The sequence below is a fragment of the Macaca fascicularis genome, chromosome 3 (assembly GCF_037993035.2).
Source record: "Macaca fascicularis isolate 582-1 chromosome 3, T2T-MFA8v1.1".
NCBI classification, from domain to species: domain Eukaryota; kingdom Metazoa; phylum Chordata; class Mammalia; order Primates; family Cercopithecidae; genus Macaca; species Macaca fascicularis.
Window position 1 is genome coordinate 125,449,559 of NC_088377.1, and position 25,456 is coordinate 125,475,014.

Sequence of the window (25,456 nt, forward strand, 5' to 3'; positions counted from 1 at the left end):
GGCATGATCATGGCTCACTGTAGCCTCAACCTCCTAGGCTCAAGTGATCCTCCCACCGCAGCCTCCCAAATAGCTGGGACTACCGGCGTGCACTACCATGTTCAGCTAGACTTTTTGTATTTTTTGTGGAGATGGGGTTTGCCATGTTGGCCAGGCTTGTCTTGAACTCCTGGGCTCAAGCAATCTGCCCACCTTGCCCTACTGAAGTGTTCAGATTACAGGCGTGAGCCACCACTCCTGGCCTAATTTTATCTTTCATTTAAAAATATTTAATCATCCAAATGATAGGTGTTATTCTTGATTAGTCTTTAGAGTACTAATATTTTCATGAAGGCATTCAACCTAAATGGAGGTGAGGTGATCTAAAATTATGGCAGAAAGAGAAATGAAAGGTTAGTGTCCAGTAAACAGTGTCAAATCAAGGCCACTGTCACCACTGAACACTGAGCAGCTTTAACATGGCAATGAATCATAGATGGGTAACTTTAAGAATCTGATTAAAGCTATGGAAACTCTCCTGAAAATAATGCACCCAAGACCATACACCATTCTAAATACAATACCGGGGGGCTTGTAGGCTCTAAAATAAGCATTCTCACTATTAGGGGATGGACCTTTGGCCCAGTCTTGAACTCAATTCAAGCATCATCAGAAATGGGGGATATTAACTCTTTTCTCCAAAGATCTGTGTAAAGATATTTTGAAACCTTTGAAATACAGGTATTTAATTTTTATTGAGTCTTTAGTATATTAAAAAATCTGCAAAACCTAGTCCTTGCTCATAGAGAAGGGTGATAGGAGATAGTGATAGGAAATATAAATGCTATAAGAGGGGTAAAAACACATTTTTAAAGTTTAAATGAAAGAGATGCTATGTTCAACTAAAAAGAGGAGGGGGAATTAAAAAAAGCTTCAAGGCATTGGAGAAGCACTTTACAAGATGAAAAGAATTTAAAAGGTATAGTTGGCCAGAGAAGGTGAAAGGGGAGGAGAGAGAAAAGATCTTTCAGGAGAAAGGAAGGGCTTTAGCATAAAGTGTAGAGTCAGGAGAATGAAGCAGTTTTTAGAATCCTCTTTGATTAGATCAGTGATCCTCTCAATCCCGGCTGTGCATTCTAATTACCTAGAAAGATTTTAAGACCCTACCCCAGACCATTAAATCAGAATCCCTGGGGTTCACGAAGCCCAGACATCTGTATATTTTTAAAGCTCCCTAGATGATTCTAATATGCAGCCCAGATTGGGTGCATGTCAGAATGGACCAGAGCATAGAGACAGAACTGTGGAGAGCAGGATATGAGACTGGCTGAGTAGGTGAGTGTTACACACTAGAGGTCCTCTTATGCCCACGAGGTGTCCCGCACTTAGCCAAGAATCCTGGAAAGTTTTAGCAGGGGTGACATGATCAGGGCTGTCTCTTTGAATTATTCTTTGTTGAAAACTGCCCTGTCATATACATTGAGCTCATACAGATTGAGTAAACAGAAACGAGGCATTGACTTTCTCTGCCATGTCTAGTTACCATAGAAACAGAATACAATCACTCATAAGGAAGTGTTTCCAGCTTGTTCTCTGTGATCATTACTGCTCCTTTAATATGTTCTCCAAATAAAACTGAAATGTCTTTTTGCCTATTGTGTTTCCATTGTCTGGAATTTCCTCAACTTCTTTGCACTTTGCTTCCTTGGTAAGGATTTGCACGGTCAGACAAGTGGCATACTTGGTTAATTCACTAATGTCAAAATATTTTGAGAGAAAATTGTTGTCTTCTTAAGGAGACTGGTTGTCTGGTTTGAGGCAGAATGGCATCATGGGAAGAAACTTAAAGTCAGGAAGTGCTGAGTGTGAATCCTGGCTTCGTTATTTGCCAGCAAGTTAAGTTCTCTGAGTCTTAATTTTTTTTTATGAGTGTGGATTTTTTGCTTGTTTGTTTTGTTTTGCTTTGTTTTTTGAGACAGGTCTTGCTCTGTCACCCAGGCTGGAGTGCAATAGCGCCATCTCAGCTCACTGCAACCTCCACCTCCCGGGTTCAAGCAATCCTCCCGCCCCAGTGTCCCGAGTATCTGGGACTACAGGCATGACACCATGCTCTGGTAATTTTTGAATTTTTAGTAGAGATGGGGTTTCACCATGTTGGCCAGCCTGGTCTTGAACTCCTGGCCTCAAGTGATCCGCCTGCCTCGGCCTCCCAAAGTGTTGGGATTATAGGTGTGGTCCACTGCTTCCAGCCTGAGTCTTAGTTTCTTTATAAAATTGTAGAATAATACAATTTGTTTGGCATAGAAGTGAAGACTGTAGAGGAAATTGTAGATTGCATATTGTACTGGGCAAGTAATAGCTCAATAAAGGATAGCTGCTATGCTATTATTAAACAATGGTACCCAGATCTTAAAAGTAGGATTTATAGTATAACCTTTGGTAGTTTATTTTTTCTTCAGAGAGATTATTTTAATCTCCCAAAGTTGGAGGCCAAAAAATTAAGTGCAAAGAATAAAAATGTTGTGGGTTTTTAAAAATGTCTTTCTTTCTGATAATGACATTTTTGGAAGAGATACCACTACCTAAAACTACTTTTGTTTTTTTAAGAAGCTAAGATCAAGACCAGGCACAGTGGCTTACATCTGTAATCCCAGCACTCTGGGAGGCTAAGGCAGGAGGATTGATTGAGGCCAGGAATTTGAAAAGAGCCTGGGCAATATAGTGAGACCCTGTCTCTACAAAAAATTAAGAAATAAAAAAATTAGCTGGACATGGTGGCATGCACTTGTTTCCTCAGCTACTTGGGAGGCTGAGGGAGGATCCTTTGAGCCCAGGAGGTTGAGCCTGCAGGGAGCTATGATCATGCCACTGGACTCCAGACTGGGTAACACAGTAAGACTCTGTCTCTTAGAAAAAAAAAATGAAGGGCAGGGCGTGGTGGCTTATGTCTGTAATTCTAGCACTTTGAGAGGCTGAGGCGAATGGATCACTTGAGGTCAGGCATTCGAGACCAGCCTGGTCAACATGGCAAAACCCCATCTCTGCTAAAAATACAAACAAACAAACAAAAAATTAGCCAGGCGTGATGGTGTGTGTCTGTATTCCCAGCTAATTGGGAGGCTGAGGCAGGAGAATCACTTGAACCTGGGAGTGGAAGTTGCAGTGAGCCAAGATCACGCCACTGCACTCCAGCCTGAGTGACAGACTGAGACTCTATTTCTAAAAAGAAGAAGAGGAAGAAGAAGAAGAAGGAGAAGGAGGAGGAGGAGGAGGAGGAGGAGGAGGAGGAGGAAAGGAAGGAAGGAAGGAAGGAAGGAAGGAAGGAAGGAAGGAAGGAAGGAAGGAAGGAAGGAAGGAAGGAGAAGGAAGAAGGAAGAAGGAAGAAGGAAGAAAGAAGAAAGAAGGAAGAAGGAGAAACATCTCACAATAAGAATTCTAAAATGACATGCCATTCAGATCAGGAGAAAACACAGGGTTTCTAGAAATGAAAAGATATATGTTAATTTTGAATCAATACATGGAATATTTTATGGAAACATTAAGAAAGACATCTAGTTAGAATATGCTCAAATGGTAACTTTTAAGTTAAAAGACTTGAGTACTTGTAGTGTACCATATATTGTACTAAGCATCTTACATGATTTTTTTTATATTGACTACATTTGATCTTCAAAACAGTCCTATGAGGTAGATCAGCTTTTACTGAGGTTGAGGAGAAACAGAGAATACTGCTGTGTATGTAGCCTATGAGCTGTTGTCTCTATTATCCTTTTAACTTCTCTAACTTCTCTTCACTGTTGATGCCTGTAGTTCATTTCACTGACTTCCTCTCAAGAAATCACAGCCTCAGATTCTCATGACCTTCCTTTATTTCAACTCTCTTCCCATGGAAAGTTCATTGTTTTCTTCCTTGCTCACTGGAAGGCTACAGTGAGCTATGATCATGCCAGTGGATTCCAGACTGGGCAACACAGCAAGACTCTGTCTCTTAGAAAAAAAAAAAAAAAATGAAGGGCCGGGCATGGTGGCTCATGTCTGTAATCTTAGCACTTTGAGAGGCTGAGGTGAGCTCCTCCAATCTGAGCTTGTCTCTGTTACCTGTTAGTTTCCATGTCCTGGAAATTCTTCCTCATTTGTGCTGTATGTTTACCTGGAGCTTACTCCCTTCCGCCGAACCACTTCTTCTGTAACCATGTCCCGCTGGGGTCTACAATATTGCCAGACATTTTGTTGTGTACTTAATAAAGATGATGCAAAGACTGCATTTCTCAGTAGTGTCATTTTAAAAGACTGACTGTGGAAGAAAATGGGTCAAGATAACTTCCCTGCAGTTCTCCTATCATTACCATCAAAGATCAATTTCCAGAATCAGAATTTGAGTCTATTCAGTCACATGGCTTCACTGATTCCCTCTATAAAGTTTTATTGAACAAATTATTTTTTTTAAATATTCAAAAATGCAAAAAATATCTTCATTTAAAAAACATAAACTTCTATTATTGATATTTTCCAAGACTTTGTTTTAAACTGATGCTGAGAATCACCTTTATGGATAATTCTTGTTTCTTGGAGGAGAACCATTAAAACTAGTTGACCAAAGGAACTAATTTTAAGAGGAAATTCCACAATGGTCTGTTTTCATACTTCAAAGAATAATACATATTATTGGTATCCCTATATCTTTCCTCAGATCTTCCAAACTGCTGCCAGATTTGAATTTCTTAAAAATCTCTCACTGCCAACATGTTGCTGGTGTTGAAATACAATCCATGTCTCTCACAGCTTCGACAAACATATTTAACACATTTATGCATACATTATTTAGTGTAAACATGACTCACTTAAGTATAAAAGGATTTTTAGAATTTTAAAATTTCACCACCATGTCATTCCACGGAAACTACCTTGGGGCTACTATGAAGAAGTTTCAAACATCTCTCACATAAAACATCATTATACATTAGTAGAAACTCCATTCAGTCAAGAAGAATGGCATACTGACTGGAGGCAGCTCTATAAATCGCATGCCATTTTAATTAAATTCATTTAAAATGCTGTGTCTCTCGGTAGATTTGAGGGCAGATAGAACCACTTAACAATAGCCAAGATCTAATCCAGTGTGTCAGAACTAGTAATAATACAAATGCAATTTCTCACACAGGGACACATCCAAAAAGTTCACGAATGAGCAATTGTGAGGTCTTTTTTAAAAGTAATATTTTTAAATTATTGCAAGATGTTACCAGCCTCAAACCATGGTTGCAATTTCTAATTCCAATGAGTTGATAAAAGGTGCTATTAATAAAACGGCACATTTTGGGCAGCTGACATAACTAATTGATCAAGTAATTTGAGTAAAAATACAAGATTTCACTAGGAAACCCGGACAGGGATGAAATCACTCAATTTTCCAAAAGCCAGAAGGCCTTGAAAAAAGAGGAGACCACAGAACACTTTTATGCCTAACCAAAACCAAATAAAATGATCCCAACGTACAAATAGGCTTCAGATGATATAATGTGACGAGAGATTTCAACTATGTAGGCAACCTTTCATTTTCTTACCCAAATATGCCAAGCCAAGGATTACCTAAATAGATGAGGGGAGAGTCCTATTTCCTCAGTGTGTTGTCTCTGTAAGGGTGGAAAGGAGAACTTTTTCCACCTCTTCAAATTTCGCTGTACCTCACTAATGTTCAATATAACATTTGGATCTCAAGATCTGGGTTAAATTTAAACAAAGTAAGAGAAAATCGTCCCAGATGAACATGAATTTACCTAGGCTGACACTTCTAGTAATGATTACTGGAAGATGTGTCACTGCCAGCCCACCCAAGGATCTCTACAGCAGCCCAAATCACTACTTACTCAGAGCACCTGAAGATGATGGGGACATTAGTTCTGCTGGATGACTGCTGAGGCTACCACTGTGAATGAACTATGGATAGAGGGAAACTGATGCTCAAACTTTCTCTCTAGGACTTTAAGAAATATGGTGTATCTCTTTGACCTCTTCTGGAGAAAATAGACACCTCCCAAAGCTCAACATCACTAAGAAATACCCAGTTTCGGCAAGAACATTGTCTTGATCTACTTTACGAGGGGAAAATTGGTATCCATATAACTTTTCTCAGTCCTTCAGCAGCAAAACAATACCTATTACTGAAATAATAGTCCAAAGAAAAGTGTTTTTTGCAACCATTTTGTCATTTTATCTTCACAATATCCTCTTGACAAAAAGGTTGACAGGAGATGTGAAATTTATGATCCTAAACAAAAGAAAATGGAATGAAGATGGTTTTGGAAATAGAGAACATACTGGAGGAAATAGGAAAGGAAGGAAATTTTAAATGGTTCTGCTGAAGATGAAAACATTCATATGAATATGGTGTCCTCACCCAGAGCATATATCAAACAAATGGGAGTTATGAGGGTAGCAATGTGCAATGCAAATCCCACCCCTGTAAACAGTTAATAAATTATAAACTCATACACATTTAACTATATTTTCTTTCTTACCTTGGAACTAATATTATCCAGAGAACTATTAGATGCATGACCATATGCCTGACCCAAACTGCTTACTTAATCAAGAAATGTGAATGGGCTGCCAGGGGCTGCCATATGACACTAGAGAATAATCAGGTAGAGGGAATCAAAGGTTATTCTCACTTGCTTTGAGCCATCGGTTCAATCTTATTCCCCATTACCAGAAAAATAATTAGCCTGAGTCTCCAGTATGCCACACTCATGATGAAAATGAACACTTGCTCTATTGATCACAGGAAAACAAATGCCACACTACAAGTTTTGAGCTATTGAAAGAGATCATTTGTTCCCGAATAGTCCAAGAACTACCTTCCTTTAGGCAAATGAAAGGTTTTCAGTCTGATATATCTTACTGCAACAAAATCGTCTGAAGTTCTCGCTCTGTCGCCCAGGCTGGAGTACAGTGGCGCCATCTCAGCTCACTGCAAGCTCCGCCTCCCAGGTTCATGCCATTCCCCTGCCTCAGCCTCCTGAGTAGCTGGGACCATGCCTGGCTAATTTTGTGTATTTTTTTTAGTAAAGACAGGGCTTCACCATGTTAGCCAGGATGGTCTCAATCTCCCGGTCTCATGATCTGCCCACCTTTATTTCATGCTATGGCTCTATGGTAACAGAGATCAGGTTTTACTTTTTTTGTTTTCTTTTTCCTTGTCAAATAAGTCATCAAGTATAGCAAGCCTCCTGGCTCTCTTCCCTCACAAACCTACACAGTTAGTACCTTCACACACAGGCTCAGCATTGACACATATTCATAGAGAATTAAAAGGACTTCAGGGCTCAGCATCAAGGTGACTTTATTGCTGCTTCCACACTGACCCTGTAATCAATCCACTTCTACAAATGGGCTCTTTCCTTGTCCCTAGAATATAACCCTCTCCCCTCTGCCTAAGTTACTCTTTCTTGTATAATTACCTATGGTCATTAATATTATCTTCAGTACTTTGATTTCTTCAGAACTGACATCTTGACATAATTTTCCTTCTACTGTTTGAGATTCTTAAGAGGATCAAATAAATAGCATCCAAGTGAGAAATAAGAGAAAGATAAAAAATAGAAGGAGGCCAAAATAACACTTTCATTGTTGATAAAGAACAAGTGAAAATGCAGGTTATGGGAGGCTGAGGTGGGCAGATCACGAGGATCAGGAGTTTGAGACCAGCCTGGCCAATATGGTGAAACCCTACCTCTACTAAAAATACAAAAATTAGCCGGGCACAGTGGTGTGCGCCTGTAATCGGGAGGCTGAGGCAAGAGAATTGTTTGAGCCCAGGAGGCGGAGGTTGCAGTGAGCAGAGATCGCATCACTGCACTCCAACCTGGATGACAGAGCAAGACTCTGTCTCAGAAAGAAAGAAAAGAAAAGGGAAAAAAAAGAAAAGGAAAGAAAAGAGAAAAGAAAGAAAAAGAAAGAAAGAGGGAGGGAGGGAGGGAAAGAAAGAAAAAAAGAAAGAAAGAAAAGAAAGAAAGAGAGAGAGAAAGAGAGAAAGAAAGAAAGGAAAGAAAGAAAGAAAGAAAGAAAGAAAGAAAGACAGAAAGAAAGAGAAAGAAAGAAAGAAAGAAAGAAAGAAAGAAAGAAAGAAAGAAAGAAAGAAAGAAAGAAAGAGAAAGAAAGAAAGAAAATGCAGGTTATGAAGAAAGCCAAATGGATCTGCTAATTGACTTCCTGAAATAGGCAGATTTACCCACTCTCTCACAGGTAAGGTTGGACTTGACAGGCATCCCCTCTTGCACGTGACTTGAGTATGACTCATGGCACAGAGGAGAAGAGAGTAACTTATAACCCCTACAGGTATGCTGGCTCCCCCAGGAAAAAAACTGGAGGTGGCCTGAAATTGCCCAGGTCATTTTGCAAACCTACCAATTGGATAAATCATTTCACCTCCTCTGGGGATGGAGTCTGCAGGGTAGAGTGGAGTGGTAAAGGGGTGGCAAGAAGCTAAGAGTATTCCACGAATGGACTTCACATTGGAAGAAACATCAGATGTGGACAGGAAGTGTGTTCAGTTGGTGGAATTCTCTCTTACTATGTGGGAAGACTGGGTTAGATTTCCAGGCAATGTACCAAGGTGTTGGGGTTTTGAAATAGTACCACTTTTTCCTGTCCAAGCTCTGAATTAATTGAAAAATAAGAACAGGAATAAAACAAATAAAGGCCAAACTATCATCATTACTAGTAATAAGGAATAGGTTGACAATTATGTTACTGTGAAAGTAAAACTGGACTTACTACTTCTTCCCTCCAGATTCTAGAGCTTGTAACAGCTCCTATATGGCAGAGCAAACACTTACCTCTAACTGGTCTGGGGAGAAGGTTAGTACAAAGAGACCAAATTCTTCATGCTTAGAACCATTGATAAGTTAGTTACATCCAATCAAAAAATGTTGGACAATTACCTTCCTACAATTATCTCTCTATTAGAAGGAGAAAAGAAAGGCATATAAGTTAGAAGTTGGAGGGAAGCTTACTCTTTCTGGATACCAGAAAAGGGGAAGTAGGCATTCCTCTCTTAATGTACCCCCCATGAAGCCTAGGTCATATGGTTGAATTTCTAATACCTTCAACTAGATATGCAAGATTTTGACCCTTAACTGTCTAAAATGTATGGAGGCCACACAGAGCTCTTCTGCCCTCATTTCCATGTCTTTGACTAGTTATTTGTTAATGACTTTCTTTCTTGCTTTATGCCACGAGAGCTAAGCACGACTCTCTTTTTACTGTTTGATCATTTTATCACTTACTTTCCTTTTGCTGATCCTCTCCCCATAATTACTTCTTCATTTCCCTACTATCACCAAAATATAAGACTCTTTTTCATGTAAGAGTTTTAATTCTAGTTACTATAGACTATAGAATTTCAGCAAAAAAAAAAAAAAAAAGAACAATGGAGAATTTCTGTAAATAAAAAAGTGCTCCCACTCACCTTCTTTGTGCTGTTATTAGAAAATATATTACTTTTCTATAGGTTATAGGCCAAATAATACAATTATAAGTATAGTATTTTATATCACTGCTATTTAAATAAGTTAAGAGAAGGAAAAGAAAAAAGAAAGATGTATGTATACTGTCTTTTATAGTTACTTGTGCTCTTTGTTTTTCCCTATAGATTTGAATTCCTGCCTGGGGTCAGTCACTTTCAGTCTGAATAACTTTCTTTATATGTCTTGTAAGGTGGGTCTGTGGCTACGAATTTCTCAAAGAAGTGAATGTCTTTATTTTGCCTTCATTTCTGAAAGATAGCTTTGCTAGGTAATGATTCTTGATTGATAGTTGTGGTTTTTTCTTTTTTTCTTTGAGTCCTAGGAATACACCACACCACTGTCTTCTGGTCATCATTATTTCTGATGAGAAGTCTGCAGTTTATCTTATTGGGGTTCCCTTGTAAGTGGAAATTCATTTTCTCTTGCTGCTTTCAGGATATTTTCCTTCTCTTTGGGTTTCAGCATTTGTACTATGCTGTGTCTGTGGAACTCTTTGCTTTAATCTTACTTGGAGTTTAGAGCCTGTTAGGTTTAAGTTTTTCATCAAGTTTGAGAAATTTTATTCCATTATTTATTTGAATATTTTCTACTCCTTTTTCTTTGATCTATCCTTCTGGCATTCCTGTTACATGTAGGCTGATTTGCTTAATGGTATCCCACATTTCACTGAGGATCTCTTAGTTTTTCTTCATTGTTTATCCTTTCTCATCTTCAGACTGCATACTACCTATCAATCTATGTTGAAGTTTCCTAACTCTTTCCTTCTATTAGTTCAATGTTTGTTTATGTACCTTTAATGCATTTTTCACTTCAGTTTTTGTACTGAACTCTAGAATTTACATTTGGTTCTTTTATTTCAAACAAATTTCTAGCTCTATTTGGTGAAATATAGTAATCATACTTTCATTTACTTCATTAAGTATGGTTTCTTTTAGTTCTTTGAAAAAACACATACACACATACACAACTTTGAAGTCTTTGTTAAATCCATCTTGTTGCTCTCACAGGCAGTTTATGTTGCCTGCATCCCTGCCTGTGTAGGAGTCAGACTTTCTGGTTTCTTTGTATGCCTCATATATATATATATATTCTTTTTTAAGAAATTGACTTTGATAATATATTGTAGCACTGGATACCACTCCCCCCAACCCCCAGGTTTGTTATTGTTATTTGCTTGCTTATTTGTTTAGTAATTGGTTGGGCTATTTTGCTGAAGTCTGTTCTCCCTTGTCCTCCCGTAGTGTGAATCCTCTCATACCGATCCTGGAAGGGCACAGCCTTGGGCATGTGCATAGTTATTATGCGGTAACAGGTTTTTGTAGTCCATTTAGCAGTTCCTTTCTGTGATCACGTCAACTGTTCAGTTTCACTAATTCACTGCCATTGAGTTCCATAATTGTTGCTCTATCGTTTTCAACACTGCCCTGGGGCACAAATTACTCCACAGGTTGAAATAAGCCTGAATTTAATTTACAGTTTTTGAGACCAGTTTTTGAGATGTGTTGTGATCCCAGAAGGGTTCTTCTTAGCTGTCTGTTTTCCTGGTTCTGTCTGGTAAACTAGCTATGTTTCAGCTTATCTACACATTTAGCACACCTACCAGTCTTTTCTTAATTGCTTTACACCATTACCTTGATTGTTTTGTGGATGCCCTTAGGCTTGAACATTGAAAATAATGTTAGCTCTTTTGAGAAGAGATTCTGAGCTCTCTGATTTGGACCTGCCTCTCTCCCTGGTCAAAATCTCTGCACCAAGATTCTGGAGCTGGGGGAGGGGACAATGGCACATTTCTTTCTGAGTGACACTTTTGCTTTAGCAGCTGGGTGTGTGGGAGAGTGGAGTGCTGCTATTGCTTCTGGTCTACTTAGCTTGCTTTTCCCACCATGAAACCTCTGCTTTACACATGAACCATGGTGAAGACAATTGGGGTCCCATGTTCTCAGCATGTTGAACCCAAGGTAAAATCTCCATCCCTCAAGTCAGTGTTGGGCTGAAAAAGGGAGTCCCTACCTTGTATTCACACTTGCCTGGAACTTATCTCCTGAAACAAGTAGCTGGGGCTAATGTCTTGCCTCTTCCAGGAAGACACAGTAGCTCTCCAACTGGGAGCTGGCAGGAGAGGTAGCCCTGTGTTCTCTGCTGCATCCACCTGAAGTAGAGTTTCCTTAAAGCTGAATTGGGGGCAAGGAGGGAGTGGAGTATGATTCAAATACCATAGAATCTTCCTGTTTTTACCAAGTTGTTATTAGTTTTATCATATAAATGTCTTCCTTCCTTCCTTCCTTCCTTCCTTCTTTCCTTCCTTCCTTCCTGCCTGCCTTCCTTCCTTCCTTCCTTCCTTCCTTCCTTCCTTCCTTCCTTCCTTCTTTCCTTCCCTCCCTCCCTCCCTCCCTCCCTCCTTCCTTCCTTCCTTCCTTCCTTCCTTCCTTCCTTCCTTCCTTCCTTCCTTCCTTCCTTCCTTCCTTCTTTCCTTCCTTTCTTTCCTTGCTGTATGCTATTAGGACTGCTCCCAGATATTTTAAATAGTTGTGCGGTTTTTGTTGTTGTTGTTGTTTATCATTTTTACCAGTTTTACTGGGAAGCAGATTCATGGAGCATCTCACATGGGTTTGCTATGCCTTGTAATATTATTTAGTTCTGCTATTTCTTGACTGTGTCATTGATTATGAGAGGTGGGCAAAAACAATTTTGGTGTGTAGTGGGGCTTGTATTTGAAAATTATTAATATGCTTTTCTGTTTGTCTTTGTGAATGTAATGATATTCACCCTAGTGTACCTAGGGCATTTATTTGCCAGTAGAGAGATTAGAATTTGATATAGAAGAATGAAAATAAAACAGCTAAAGTAAAACTCAGCTTCCATCTCAAAAAATTGAATTTTGTAATCCCACTGTAGTTTGAGAGCCAAGTTTAATTGAGGGAGAAAGGATATTCCAGTTTTTTTCCTTACCATTTAAAATATAAATAACTACCAAGATCACTCCTTCTGTCCAGAACAGTAAAACCTTGAGACTCCGTGGTAGAATGAAGATATAAATTGAAAGACGTTAAACAGGGGAATTTATTTCCAGATACGAGCATTTTGGAAGAAGAAGAGACAAAGTTTCAGATATATCTAGATTTTCACTTTCTGGGGGAAGCATTAGGAGAGGTGGAGTGTTAAACTAAGAGGAGGAATGAGCACAGGGTTTTTGAACCACACTCCTTTTTTTTGGGAATCTGAAAGGAGACCATCATGCAGTAGATCTTATTCACCACAGGCATCTGAGCCTCCCTGGGGGTGACTGGCATGATAAGACTAAGAGAAGAACAGTTGAGGACCTCCCTTAAATATTCTGAGGCATGGGCAATAAAGTGAGAGTCAGTATGCCAAGAGATCTGCTGTGGTGGATAAAGGCATGGCATGGGCTGAAGGTAGACCTCTAGGATGGAGAAAGGACAAGGCATTGACTCAAGGTCTGGAGACACTGACAGCTGAGAGGAGACTAAGTCATCAAAAGAGAGATAGCCAATGCTCCCTAGGAATATTGCCACACTAAGCCAAAAGAACAAATCACAAGTTCACCAGCTACACACTCTAGCACAGGGTGCCAGTGCCCAGATGGACAAAGGACATCATGCCAGAGGGCAACAGATGTCAGCCAGCATGCTGCCAGGGACTAGCACAAGGCCAGAGTCCCTCATCCTCCCTATCTCCACCAAGGCCATTAGATCATGTAAACCTCATCTTTTTTCCTTCTACAATTGGTCATGATCTCAGAGAGAGATGCAGATGAGAGGGGGACACTATGAGTTTGGGCATTTCTACCCAAGATTAATGGAACATACTAACATGGACTGTTTAAAAGAAGAGAGTGAATTAAAGTTGTTTATTTTGTATATTTTCTCCATGTCAACTAGTAGTATTATAAATGGCTGCAGATAAAATAAAGGAACTGCATTCTCTCTGCACCTCTGATTTATAAGGTGAGTAAATTCTAGCAATGCTACAAGTGTAATAATGTATATGAGTGTGCTGAACACATAATAAATATTATTTTTCTCTTTACCTCCCTTTTTTTTTCTTTTCCTTACACCAAAGTAGGCATTTTTCCAATATACATTCTTGGCCACTTAGCATCCAAACACCCATTGTTTTAAAAGGAAGGATATAAGAAAAGATCAAAGTTGAGTCATAGCATCCCCAAACATTATGGGAAGCTGAACTGGGGCAGTTATTTCTCTGCCTTGTCCCTCACAGCTAACACAGGGGCATGTAACCCAGGCCTAGCTAATGGACTTCCTTGAGGGAGTACTGTCAAGAGGCAGAGAGAGTTAGAGATTTCCAAGGCAGCAGTGACTACAGAGTTTAAATCATGAGCCTAACAGAGAGTATCCAGTGACAGGAAGTCAGGAGGCTCAGGTCTTCTAACCAGGAAGGTTCAGTGGTGTGATCTTGCTGTGTTAGCTGCTGTCTTAGTCTGCTTGGGCTGCCATAACAAATAGCATAAACTGGGTGGCTTAAACAAGGACAATTTATTTTCTCATAGTTCTGGAAGCTGGGAAGTCCAAGATCAAGGTGCCAGCCAGTTCAGTTTCTGGTGAAAGCTCTCTTTCTGGCTCGCAGACAGCTGCCTTCTTGCTGTGTCCTCACATAGCCTCTCCTCAGTGAATGCAAACACAGGGAGAAAGATCTCTCTCTGTCTCTCTTCCTTTTCTAATAAGGCCACCAATTAGAGATCCCTACCCTTATGACTTCATTTAACGTTAATTACCTCCTAAAAGCCCTTTTCCAAATATAGTCATATTAGGGGTTAAGCCTTCAATATACGAATTGTGGGGATACACAATCCAGTCCATAGCAGCTACCTAATTTACTTTTTATTTCAAACCTAATGCTCTGGCTTTTTTTTTTTTTTTTTTTTTGGTCAATTCTATTAAGTATCTCATATCTTCTCAACGAACCTTTTTTCTGTTTAAATTTAATTAGAGTTAGTTTCTATTGTCAGCAACCACAAACTCAGTCTGGTACAGAAACTACCATCACAAGACAGTCACATGGGAAGCTGATGTTGGTTATCTGCCCTGGCTGATGCTAAAGGAAGTGAAAATTCAGTAAGAGTTCAGGAATGGGAATCTGTCAACTGTAACAAATAGCTACATAATTTTTCTTCTATGGTGATCTTTAATCAAGTGTCCATTGAAAAGAAGGACTTAGGGGATCAAATTTTCATTGCTATTGAATAGTGTAAATGGCATGAAGAATTTAAAGACACTAGGGTGAGGTGGATACTTCTAACGGGACTGGACAGCTTTAAGAAATAGATGGCAGGCTCAAGTCTCTATATTTTAGCTCTAGGCATAGACCCACAGACTTTCTGTGCTTGTGATAAGTGTCTACAGAAATGTCAAAGTCAAAAGCAAAGTTTAAATTCTGTGGGTTTCTGAATAAGGTCTGTGGAATTGCTAGTGTCACCAGGTGACCTATGTGAAAGTGAGAGCAATGATCAGGAAATAATGGGAAATTGAATGTAGGTAAGAATACGGAGGCCTGGGAGTACCTCCAAACCATATTCTACACTAAGCCTTGCTTGACAGCCAAATACCTAGCTCCTTTCTCTTTGCATCTTCATCATCCTACATCAGGGCTGAGCCAGTTCTGTATCTGTAGCCCTTGACAATCTCACCTTCAACATGGAGCATCATGTCAGCAGAACCTGGAGAGGCAGCTGTAGCTGGTACCTATAAGACCTAGTTAAGACATTATGTAGGCCAGAGGATGGAGGAAAAAATCTTTGAAAATATAAGGATCCACTACCTTAAGAAAGTCTGTATTGGTCTAGTCATCTGATAAACTCCAAAGTATATGGGAATACCTCAATTCTCTAACATTAAGAGTCAAAATGCCTAGTGGGTCATTCTGGGTTTTGCAGGCAACATGTTCAACATTTGCGTGTACTTATTCAATCCATTTACCCAGTGGTTCAAAAGTTTTTACTCTCAAATGGCTATACTACTTGGAAATTATGGTCCAGCTGACCCAATGGTGCCCCAAGAGTCTATGGGAAATCAAACAAATGTCCCTAAGAGGTGAGTCACAGAAGGGGTGCTTGGATTTTAGAATAATAATGTGGCCTCTTTATTGCATTACTACTCTTCTTTTGAGAGAGATGTCTTGGTTTGCTACTGGGCCTGAGTAGAGATTAAACCTTGACCACAAGATACCAGGTGACTATCAAAACAAACTATGCATTATGCACCAGGTTGTGGAAATTTCCTCCTCCTTTCTCCAGTGCGACTTGCATCTTTCCAGCAGATTAAGAAATTTTCATTCCCCCAGGGGGACCATAGTGAATTGGTGTTTCTAGAGACGTCTGGCATTATCTTTGTCATTCAACAGCATTTCTTGGGTATTTATGATAAGCCGGTCATTTACTCTCTATAATAAAGATGCAAAAGACTGGCTCCCTAAGCTCAGGACCTCATGGTCAGTACAGAAATGGGTTCATAATAGGCAACGCAGAGGTAGCCTTGGAGGGGACCATAATTTCTTCTTCCTTTCTTGCTACTTGGGAATAAAATTATGTGTTTAAAACATATTGGGGCAAAGGTATCCTTCTCCAAGTCAGTGCTGCCCATTCTCGGCCTTCTTTCCTTGCAGAGAAGGAAGGTCTAACCTTGTTGAAAGAACAGTATTCATGGAGACTTAATACTTATATCTTGCTTGTTTATATCACACTCTGGAGTGTTTCTCATAACAGATCATTATGATCAAAAATCAATAGCCACTATGATGAGAACGTTCATTGCAGTGCAGAGCAGAGAAAGAATACTTAAGCTTGGGCAAATCCAAAGTACCTTCCCCTTCATTTTCAAAAGTAAAATGGGAATGTGTAAAAACTTGAATGCACTAGAATCCATTAGAGGCAGAACAAATCAATGCTCTGAGATCATTAGTTTGAATATCATTAAACTGCTCACAGTTAAACAATGACAAAAAATAATCAGCATGCCTTCCTACATTATGGGCAACAGCAAGCCAAAGTGGATGTTATATATGCCACAGTTTCAAATGTTAGCCACCCAAGAGCCTCATTGTGTCATAAAATTCAGTAGTTGTTTTCTGCCACTGAAAGGCGCAGTTGTCATGAAAACATTGCCACAGCTCAAACCCCACAGTGGAGCCAGCCCACATCTGCCGCATGGTAGAACCTCACTGCCAAGTGTCCACTGGTCCGCGCAGCTCTCCTGCCAACCACCTCCCCACAGCAGGTGAAAGTGAGCACCAGCACCCTAGATGGTCAGGCAGCCGGGTGACTGCTGGCAGCCAAGGGTCAAGGCATCATTGCCTGTGGGGAGGGGCAGTTTGCTGAACCCAAATTGAAAGGTTTTTCTGTCCAAATCCATCCGGGATTGCTTAAATGTCAAGAACTACGGTAGCTAGCTTTGGGTTCTGTATTGTGGAATCTGAACCATCTAAATGCCCTTTACCACAAAAAAGCTTGATGGATCTTGTGAACAAAACAGAAAGAACTTCTGCCAATGGCTGAGAAATAAATTCCTCCTTTCCTGCTGCTTGGACCACAGCATAATGAGGGCTCCCAAGCTCTCCTTGCAGTAATAAAACGGAATGTACAGCCTTTTCCTTTTGATGTGTTCCAGTTTAAAACGTTAGAGCTGATGCCTTTTCATCCTTAATTTATCTTCCCTTGTAAATATTTCTTTACCACTTCCAATATCTTAAGTACACATTTTAAAAAATAATTCACTCCTTCTCCTATTTCAGTTGTATAACTTTATGCTATGGGTCAAGTTTTGGGCTAAATAAACATGCCTCCAGCTACAGCTCTGCAAATACCTCTGGCAGCAAATTAAGTCAAACAAATGTTTTGGTTGGGTGGTGAGGATGTTTTTTAACGATCTTCCTGTTCTTGTCTGGAGGCCCAAGGATAGACTAGGTGAACTCTCACAGGCTTTTCTAATTTTGTATTTTCTTTTTCTTTTCTTTCTTTTCCCCCCAACTTTGTATTTTCAGCCACGTTAATATACAGGTCTCATTTGTTGGGTTGCTTGGTTTAAAAGCTGACCACCAGAGGGTGCTACTTGTTTGCTTCTAAAATTCATTTCACTGGGGCTTGAAAAATGGAGGCCCTGCTACAAAAGAATTGTCCCCACAACAGTTTGTATAGGAAAGATTTTCAGAATGCCTGACGGCACCTTGGACTTCAAGGAATCTGATTCACTTTGCTTTTGGCATTATTTATTTAGAACCAAAACTGAAAACCTGTAGCTTGCACAAACAAAAGTGCACTGATTTTTATATTTCTTGTAAATCACCAGGTGGGGAATGCTAATCATTTTTGTATTTCATGGCTTTTGTCCATATTTACTACATAACAACAAGGAACCCAGAATTCCAACATCCTCTTCACCACACCGAAAAATAAAATAACATAAAGTAAAAAGAGGATTTGTTTTGCTATAACAACGTTAGCCTCTAACAATGAAACCTTCACTTATCCTGTTTTCAGAATACACATCTCCCTCTTCTGCTTTTGCATAATCTTGCTCTGATAAAGTTTTGAATTCTAGGAGGTATTTATCAACTTCGACTTCTCTTATGAGTGTATTTTTATGATTCTCTGATATCCATATGTGACTTTTTCACTTGATATTTTCTGGCATACACAAAGAAGTTATGGGGTTCAATTTCCATTCACCTCAATGGAAGTTTGCACGGGAAAATACTTTTAAATTGTGGTCAGAAACTCTCGTGTGTTGTCACCTCAATTGGCAAACCAAATCAGTGGTCAGCAAAGGTTTTCTGTAAAGGGCCAGGTTATAGTAAAGATTTTAGGCTTTTTGAGCCATAAGGTCTCTTTCACAACCTCTCAGCCCTGCCACTGCAGCAATAAAGTAACCACAGATGTCAATGGTTGGATGTGGCTGTATTCTAATAGCACCTTATTTCTGGGAACAGGTGGTGGGCTATAGTTTGCTAACCCATGCAAATGATGAATCTTAATGTATGCTTAAGATTCTTAAGGTATGCTTAATGTATTCTTATTGATAAAATTCAGCACTATTTCTATAATATTGTTCTTTGATGATTTTTGTTCTCCTTACATGATTTCGATGTAGTGAGATAAACCTCTTTAGTTTATCTAATTTAAAGTTGCCAGGTCACTTGGAAGAGTATCATTGAGTTCCCTCTCCATAGCTTTCAAACTCAGAGGAGCCTTTGGCTTTCAGTGTTATTAGTTTGTATCCTATGAAGAGTTCTTATTGTAAGAGGAAATCAATAAGGAAGATGTTACTTCCTGGCGATTTCTCCAGAGATAATAAGGAAAGTAAGCCGAAGACATAGTTTACCTTCAGACTGATGTGTGGCAAGAGGAGTCTGGGTCTCCTTTGAGTAGGATACTACTTCCCTTGGCAGGAAATCCACTTGGGTGACCTTTGACACGCCCAGTTTATGCAGTCTTCTTCTGTAAGTAACAAAGAATAAATGCTTAGAGAGGGGAGGCATTCCTTGCAGAAGAGCTATCAGTAATAAAAGCAAGCACTAAAACAAACAAACCACAAATACCCTCAGCTTCTGAGTGCAAGGGGCAGGATCATGAAGCAGAACTGGCTCTGGGCTGGAAGTCAGGACATGTGGGCTCTTGGCCCACGTTGGCCCTTATAGGCTGGGTGATGTCAGATAAGACCCTCAATTTTCCTATCTGTAAAGTCTTGGTCCAGCTTACATGAGACCTCTTCCATTCTAAGCATCCCAGATTCTGCTTGGTTAAAATTTATTGAGGGAACTGTCACTTGCAATACAGGATTCTAGTCTCTTAGGAAAGAAGGAGAAAAGGAAAGTAATGTTTCTTAAATCTGAAAAAACAAAAAGAGAGGTGGGTTCCTTAGTGGTGTAACACATTCTCCATCATAGCAGTGAGGGGATTGTATTTAAAGGGTGAGTATAACGCTTCTCAATTCTGCAGAATAGGAACTAACACAGATCAGCATATGAATTTGCTTGAAAGACACACTGATAGAGCACAGAAGAGTGAAAGGGGGCACTGAGCTCAGAGTGAAAAAGCCTTAGCACAGCATTCCAGACCTAACTGTGACCATGTAAGGAACCATTTCTGAATATTTATGTAGCACTTGAAGGGTCTTCAGGGGTCTTTAGATTCATTATGTTACATGCCTTTATGACACCTCTATGAAGTATGTGGATAGATGTCATAATCTCCATTTTACAGATGAGGATAGTGAGATTCCGTTAAGAGATGTGCCCAAGTATATACAACTTGTAAATTGTACAAGAAAGGTTACAAGTATTGGTCCATTGTTTTTCTATCAACTCAAACTCCTAACTAAGGTTCTTACTGGTGAGTTCTTGAGTTGCTTCAAAAATCGGAAGTGCCTCCTAAAACACCCAGGAAGCATCCAGTAGTGGGGGTATAATAGTATCACCTGGTGGTTAAATACATAACCCCTTTTTTTACCAGCTGTGTGTCTCATCTTGAACAAGTCACTAATCTCTCTGTGCCTCTGCTTCCTCATCTGTAAAATGGAGACAGAGGTACTTTCTAATATGATTGTTATGGGTAATGTCTATGTACCACATACACATAATGCATATGCCACATATATATTATGTAGTCATATGTACATAATTTACAAACATATATATTTTAAAACAGCTTCTGGAACATTGTTTTTAGTATATAGTTATTATATTATTAGTATTAGACATATTCTACTATATTTCTAAAAATTTCCAGGCATGGAGTGTGTGCGTCCCTGCGAGAGAAAAAGAAAAAAAGGCATACTACCCATTTAGCCAAAATCCTGCACTCCCTAGCTCTCTAGGAGCAACAGAAGAGTACTCTATGCATATTATTGTCCTTAATTGTTACTAGCGGATGGCACAGTCTTATTTCTTTTTCTTTAAATTATTATTAATAGGAATAAAGTGAGAGAATGCATGGCACAGTTAGGAATTTTCACATACAATTTCCCAAACACTGTAGGAAAACAAAAATTCTTCTTGTCTATGAGTTACTAACACAATCTAAGATGTGCTCAAAGTAGGTACAAGCAAATAAACAAACAAACACTGGTTAGAGGACAAGCCTCGCTGGCTGTCTCTGTGGTCTAAGTGACCGTGACTGCAGCCCAGGTTCCACGCGGGCCTGGACCACACGGGCCTGTTTCACTGGGAGCTCTGGGCCACAGAATGCAAGAGAGGCCAGACTGGGCCCAGGCTGAGCTTTGCACAAGTGACAAACCTTGCCCCCTTCTTACACAGAAATGGGGAAAGTACACACCACATATCAGAAACAAAATCACCAAATGAGGGAAAAGCCTCAAAGTTTCGAAGTAAGACATTCAAGGTATTATTTTAAAACCTCCTTGGGTCAGAAAAGAATGTTTTCCTGCCTGAAATGGGTCTTTCTTGAAACACCTAAAGAAGAAAACATGAAAAGACATCGCAGGACTGCTTGAGGCAAAGCCTCTCTGCTGCTTTCCGAGGCCCCAGTAGATCAGTGTTTATTATAAACAAGGAAGTGGAAAATAATCCACTTCAAATTGAGGTCACCCAAGCCCAGAGAGATCACCCTAAACCCTCAATGCCCTGGACACCTGCATGAGACCCAGGGAGCTCCAGCTCTGGTTAAATGGTTGCTACACCTACAGGCAGGGTTTCCAGGGCATCCTGCTAACATGATGTTAGCTGCAGCCCTATCTCGTTTGGGACCAGCAACAGGTGCTGGGCAACAGGAGGCTGATGTGTAATTTGATACTCCACCATGGCGGACTGAAACCAGCAGGTGAGACCATACAGCACAATGGTGAGGTCAGGCACTCATTCTGAAACTGGGTTCATAGCTCTGCTTTGAACATACAGCTGAATAGTAGGGGAAAGCTTTGGACAAGTGACAAACTTCTCTAAGCCTCATGTTTCTTTTCTGTAAAATGGGTACCTGTCATTGAACTGTGAGGACTGAATGAAGCTAATGTTTATATAGCACTTAGTTTAGTGCCTGGTACCTATTAAGTGGCTCTTGGCTCAAGCAGCTCTACTTTATCTTTGCTGAGGATTATAATAATGTTTATATTTGTCGAAGAAAATCAGAGAAAGCAGATTTAGGAGTGTCCTAAATTAAAGATTCCTTAAGATAGTAGAGTTGAAGATGATCTCCGACAATAAAATGAGAATCATACTCCTAATTTCTTTCTATGGGCACATGGATAGGATGTGGCTGCTTGGGAGAGTTCATTTGCTTTTCCTTAACTTCTTTTCCTCTGAAACATCTGTTTTCAAAACGTAGGTGGAGTAAGTGTGTTTATCCCACTAAAACAAAACCTTTTCTTTTCTCAACAATCATTGAAAAGTTTCAACGAGTTTTTCACTGATGCTATGTTTGTGAGTTCAGGGTCCCACTTGTACCCAAGACATCAAAAAGAAATAAAAGCTGAGTTGTCATCATTCGATTTTCCCAATGTACTGATCAGCTGAGACACTGATAGACTTGTGATTCTTCTGGCTTGAGGGTGAATCTGTCTCAAATAATTTATAATTTTAAAGCAATTCCTTATAACACTTCTTAGAGGGTACTGGTAGATTACTGTATCTTTCCATATGATCTCTGGATGGATGAAGCTGCATTTATATCAAATGCTTTTATTCTTTGTGCCTATTTTGCTGCTGTTTTAGTAACCAGGGACTTACAATATGCCAAACACTTTTCATATGTCATCTTATTTTATCCTCATTAAAATTTTATATCATATTCCAATTAAAATTGGAACAGATGAGAAAACTGAAGCTCAAGTGATGTTAAGAAATTTTCCAAAATCACAAAGGTAGTGACAGAGTTGGGCTTTGGCTCTATGCAAAAGTAAGTCCCAGGGCCATGTACTTAAAAACTTGGAAACTATACTTAAAAACCTTGTTTTCCTGCTGTTCTCTAATGCCTTATGACCATCCACTCATTGAGGCACACTTCTTGAAACCTAATATAGTGGTCCCAGCACATGTGATCATTTTATAAGCATGAGAGAGAATTCTTGAGAAGTAGCCTGGTTTAGATTATTAGGACATAATGAAAGGATTATGTTCCTGAGTTAAGTACCACACAATCACTCCCAGCCCTAGCCAGTCCAGAAAGGATGACCGGAAGGTCTCGTCCTTTCATAGCAAAGACCTTTTGCTTAGGGATGTTCTCTAAGTTAAACTAAGCAAAGGAGGAAGAGCAAGACAACACTGTGGCATTCATAACATCGCAGTTCCCGTCCCTTCTAGTTAGGCTACAGACTCCATGCTGGCTCCTCAGTTCCGACTCTGTGATACCTTTCCTGCCATCCCACCACCCCTCCTGCATAGCTCATGCCCTGTTCACTGTACACCCAGATACTGCTGCCACAGCCCTTGGTACTTGTCACTGTACAGTCATGTGTGACTTCATGATGGGTATACCATCTGAGAATTGCATGTTAAGCAATTTTGTCATTGTGCAAATATCACAGACTATACTTACGCAAACCTAGATGGTATAGCCTACTATACATCTAGACTAGATGGGATAGCCTATTGCTCCTAGGCCACAACCCTGTACAGCATATTACTGTACTAAATACTGTAGGCAGTTGTAGCACAATGGTTGAGTATTTGTGTATCTAAAAATAGAAAAGATACAGTAAGTATACAGTATTATAATCATATGGGACCATATGACCATAATATACAGTGCATCATTGACCAAAACATCATTATGTGACACATGACTGTATTCACTTCTTTTTCATGTCTGTATCCCATGACTAGACTGCAAAGATACTTATTTATCCTTTACTAATTTATGCGATACTCTGGCCCTTAGTTTAGTGTCAGGTACAGAGCAGGCACTAAATAAATGTTTGAGGCAGGAACGGAGAGAGGAAAAAAGGGAAGAGAAGGAGAAAAGGTAGAAACAATGTAGAAATACAAATTGAGACTCAAATTATGTATGTCCTGGCTGACATAGCATCATTTTAAAATCATATGGCGTATTTTCACCTTGGTAAAATAAAAGGGTTTATTGAAACTTTAAAATTACTGAACTATAATGCTCTAAATAACTGTGGGAAAACAATATTCAATATCACCTATGCAGTACAATAAAGCCTCATATATTTGGATTAATTGTGCCCAGAGTCAACCAAAACTGGAGAAATCCTAGAGCAGATTCCCAAAGTGTGGTCCCTAACCCCACCAGCAGCAGTGACACTTGGGAGATGGTTAGAATTCACAGTCCCCACCCCAACCCACTGAGTCAGAAATTTTGGGGTTGGGGTCTGGCAATCTCTTTTAGGAAGCTTGTCCACCTTCCCCCTTTCCCCACAACCCCTTACTCTGGTGATTCTGAAGCCTGCTAAAGGTTGAGCATCACTGGCTTAAAAACATTAGATAGAGTGGAGAGATGAAAACTTCATTGTTTAAGCAGACCTGTTTGAGCTTCCCCACCCTGCCATCAGATCCCAGGCTACTCTAGAGACTTTAGTGCCACTGAAAGGGCTAGATGTCTTTGAACTTCACTATGAAGTTCTATGAGACAAGCCAGGTAAAAAGATGAAGGGAAAGGTGAGAAGACGAGGGCTGCGGAAAGCAGATTGCAGTGTACAAAATATTAAGAAATTGGCTCAAGAATGTTCGCTAGATATAAAACTAAAAAGTCAGAGAGATGATTCCAGACTGGGGAGTGGAACCACAGATCCTTGACAAGCTGACTTAGTCTCATCCTGAAGTGACATGGAGCCAACATCTCCCCAGAGCTAGGGTTTGACTTTCCTCTAAGAGTTTCTTTTCACCTTGCCCTGTCAACTTGGCTAAGAAAGCTGGATGAGCAAATCCATATTGCACAAAAGTTGAAATGTTTCTTCTGAAAAGAAAAATCAGGTCTTAATAAAGAATAAAAAATAAAGCTACTTGAAATTTGAGAAGGTTATTTGCCACTGCTCAAGGTGCACAGATTTCCAGTTTAACACTAGCATAGTCCAATCCACCCAGGTTCTGTCCATTTGTCCTTGATTGGACATTATAAATCACAAGAAGAAAACTACTTTATTATATGAATCACTGTCCCCATTCCCCTTTCCATTTCTGGCTCAATTGACACTTTGTCTATCCACTCACAATAAGGTTAGTATGACTTTGCTAGTTACTTATAAAGTTGTGTTATCCAAAAACGATGAAGCTCCAAGTGTGATGTAAGCATGATCTATGATAGCTACTAAAGCTGAAGAAAGTTAGGATTATACAAACTTACTCCCATATAAAAGCATGAGAAACATGTACATTACCAATGGAATTCTAATAAATATACTCTATGTGGCTCTTCTCTCATTTCAAAGATAAAGGAAAATTTGAGAAAAACCTGAATGATATTTCGGGATGTTATGAAAACTTTAAGTACTATTTTTAGTACTATCAAGAATAAATTCTTGCAAAGTATAGAGTTATCTACTAAGCTGGAATGCTTTGGCTTTCTCCACATGTTTTGAAAAGAGCTCCATTCCTTTCAGAACTATAAACAATGGAACTTTAGCTTCTAGAATCATTGCATCTACATTCTGAAATAAGAGGAGAGGCACTGTTTTGTGCCTACATGTGAAGGCCTAAAGAAAACCCACCAGATTTCAAAGAAACTATCTAGTTACCTTGAAAAATAAAGGCCAAAAATTTAAATGGAAAAATGATTTTGACATATCAAGGACTGGATAGGGAGCTGGTTATGAAAGGCACGGAGAAGCAGCAGAGGTGGTTGACCAGAGACTTAAGATCAAGACTGCCTTAATTTTTTTATTGAAATAAAGTTCACACGGTATGAAATTTCCTTATTTAAACTGTATAATTCAGTGGTTATTAGTATATTCACAAAATTGTGCAACCATCACCACTATCTAATTATACAACCTTTTGGTTATCCTCTCAAA

The 25,456-nt window shown here is 39.5% G+C and overlaps 1 protein-coding gene across 14 annotated transcripts in view; it reads right to left on the minus strand.

Moving 5' to 3' along the window:
- Positions 1–25,456, minus strand: part of DYNC1I1 (dynein cytoplasmic 1 intermediate chain 1) — a 318,746-nt gene that overhangs the window by 205,864 nt on the left and 87,426 nt on the right. For all 14 annotated transcript variants that reach the window (XM_005550168.5, XM_045388826.3, XM_005550167.5 and 11 more), the window contains one exon: positions 18,857–18,972. In XM_005550168.5, coding sequence (XP_005550225.1) covers positions 18,857–18,972 — 116 coding nt within the window. The remainder of the gene's footprint in view (positions 1–18,856; positions 18,973–25,456) is intronic.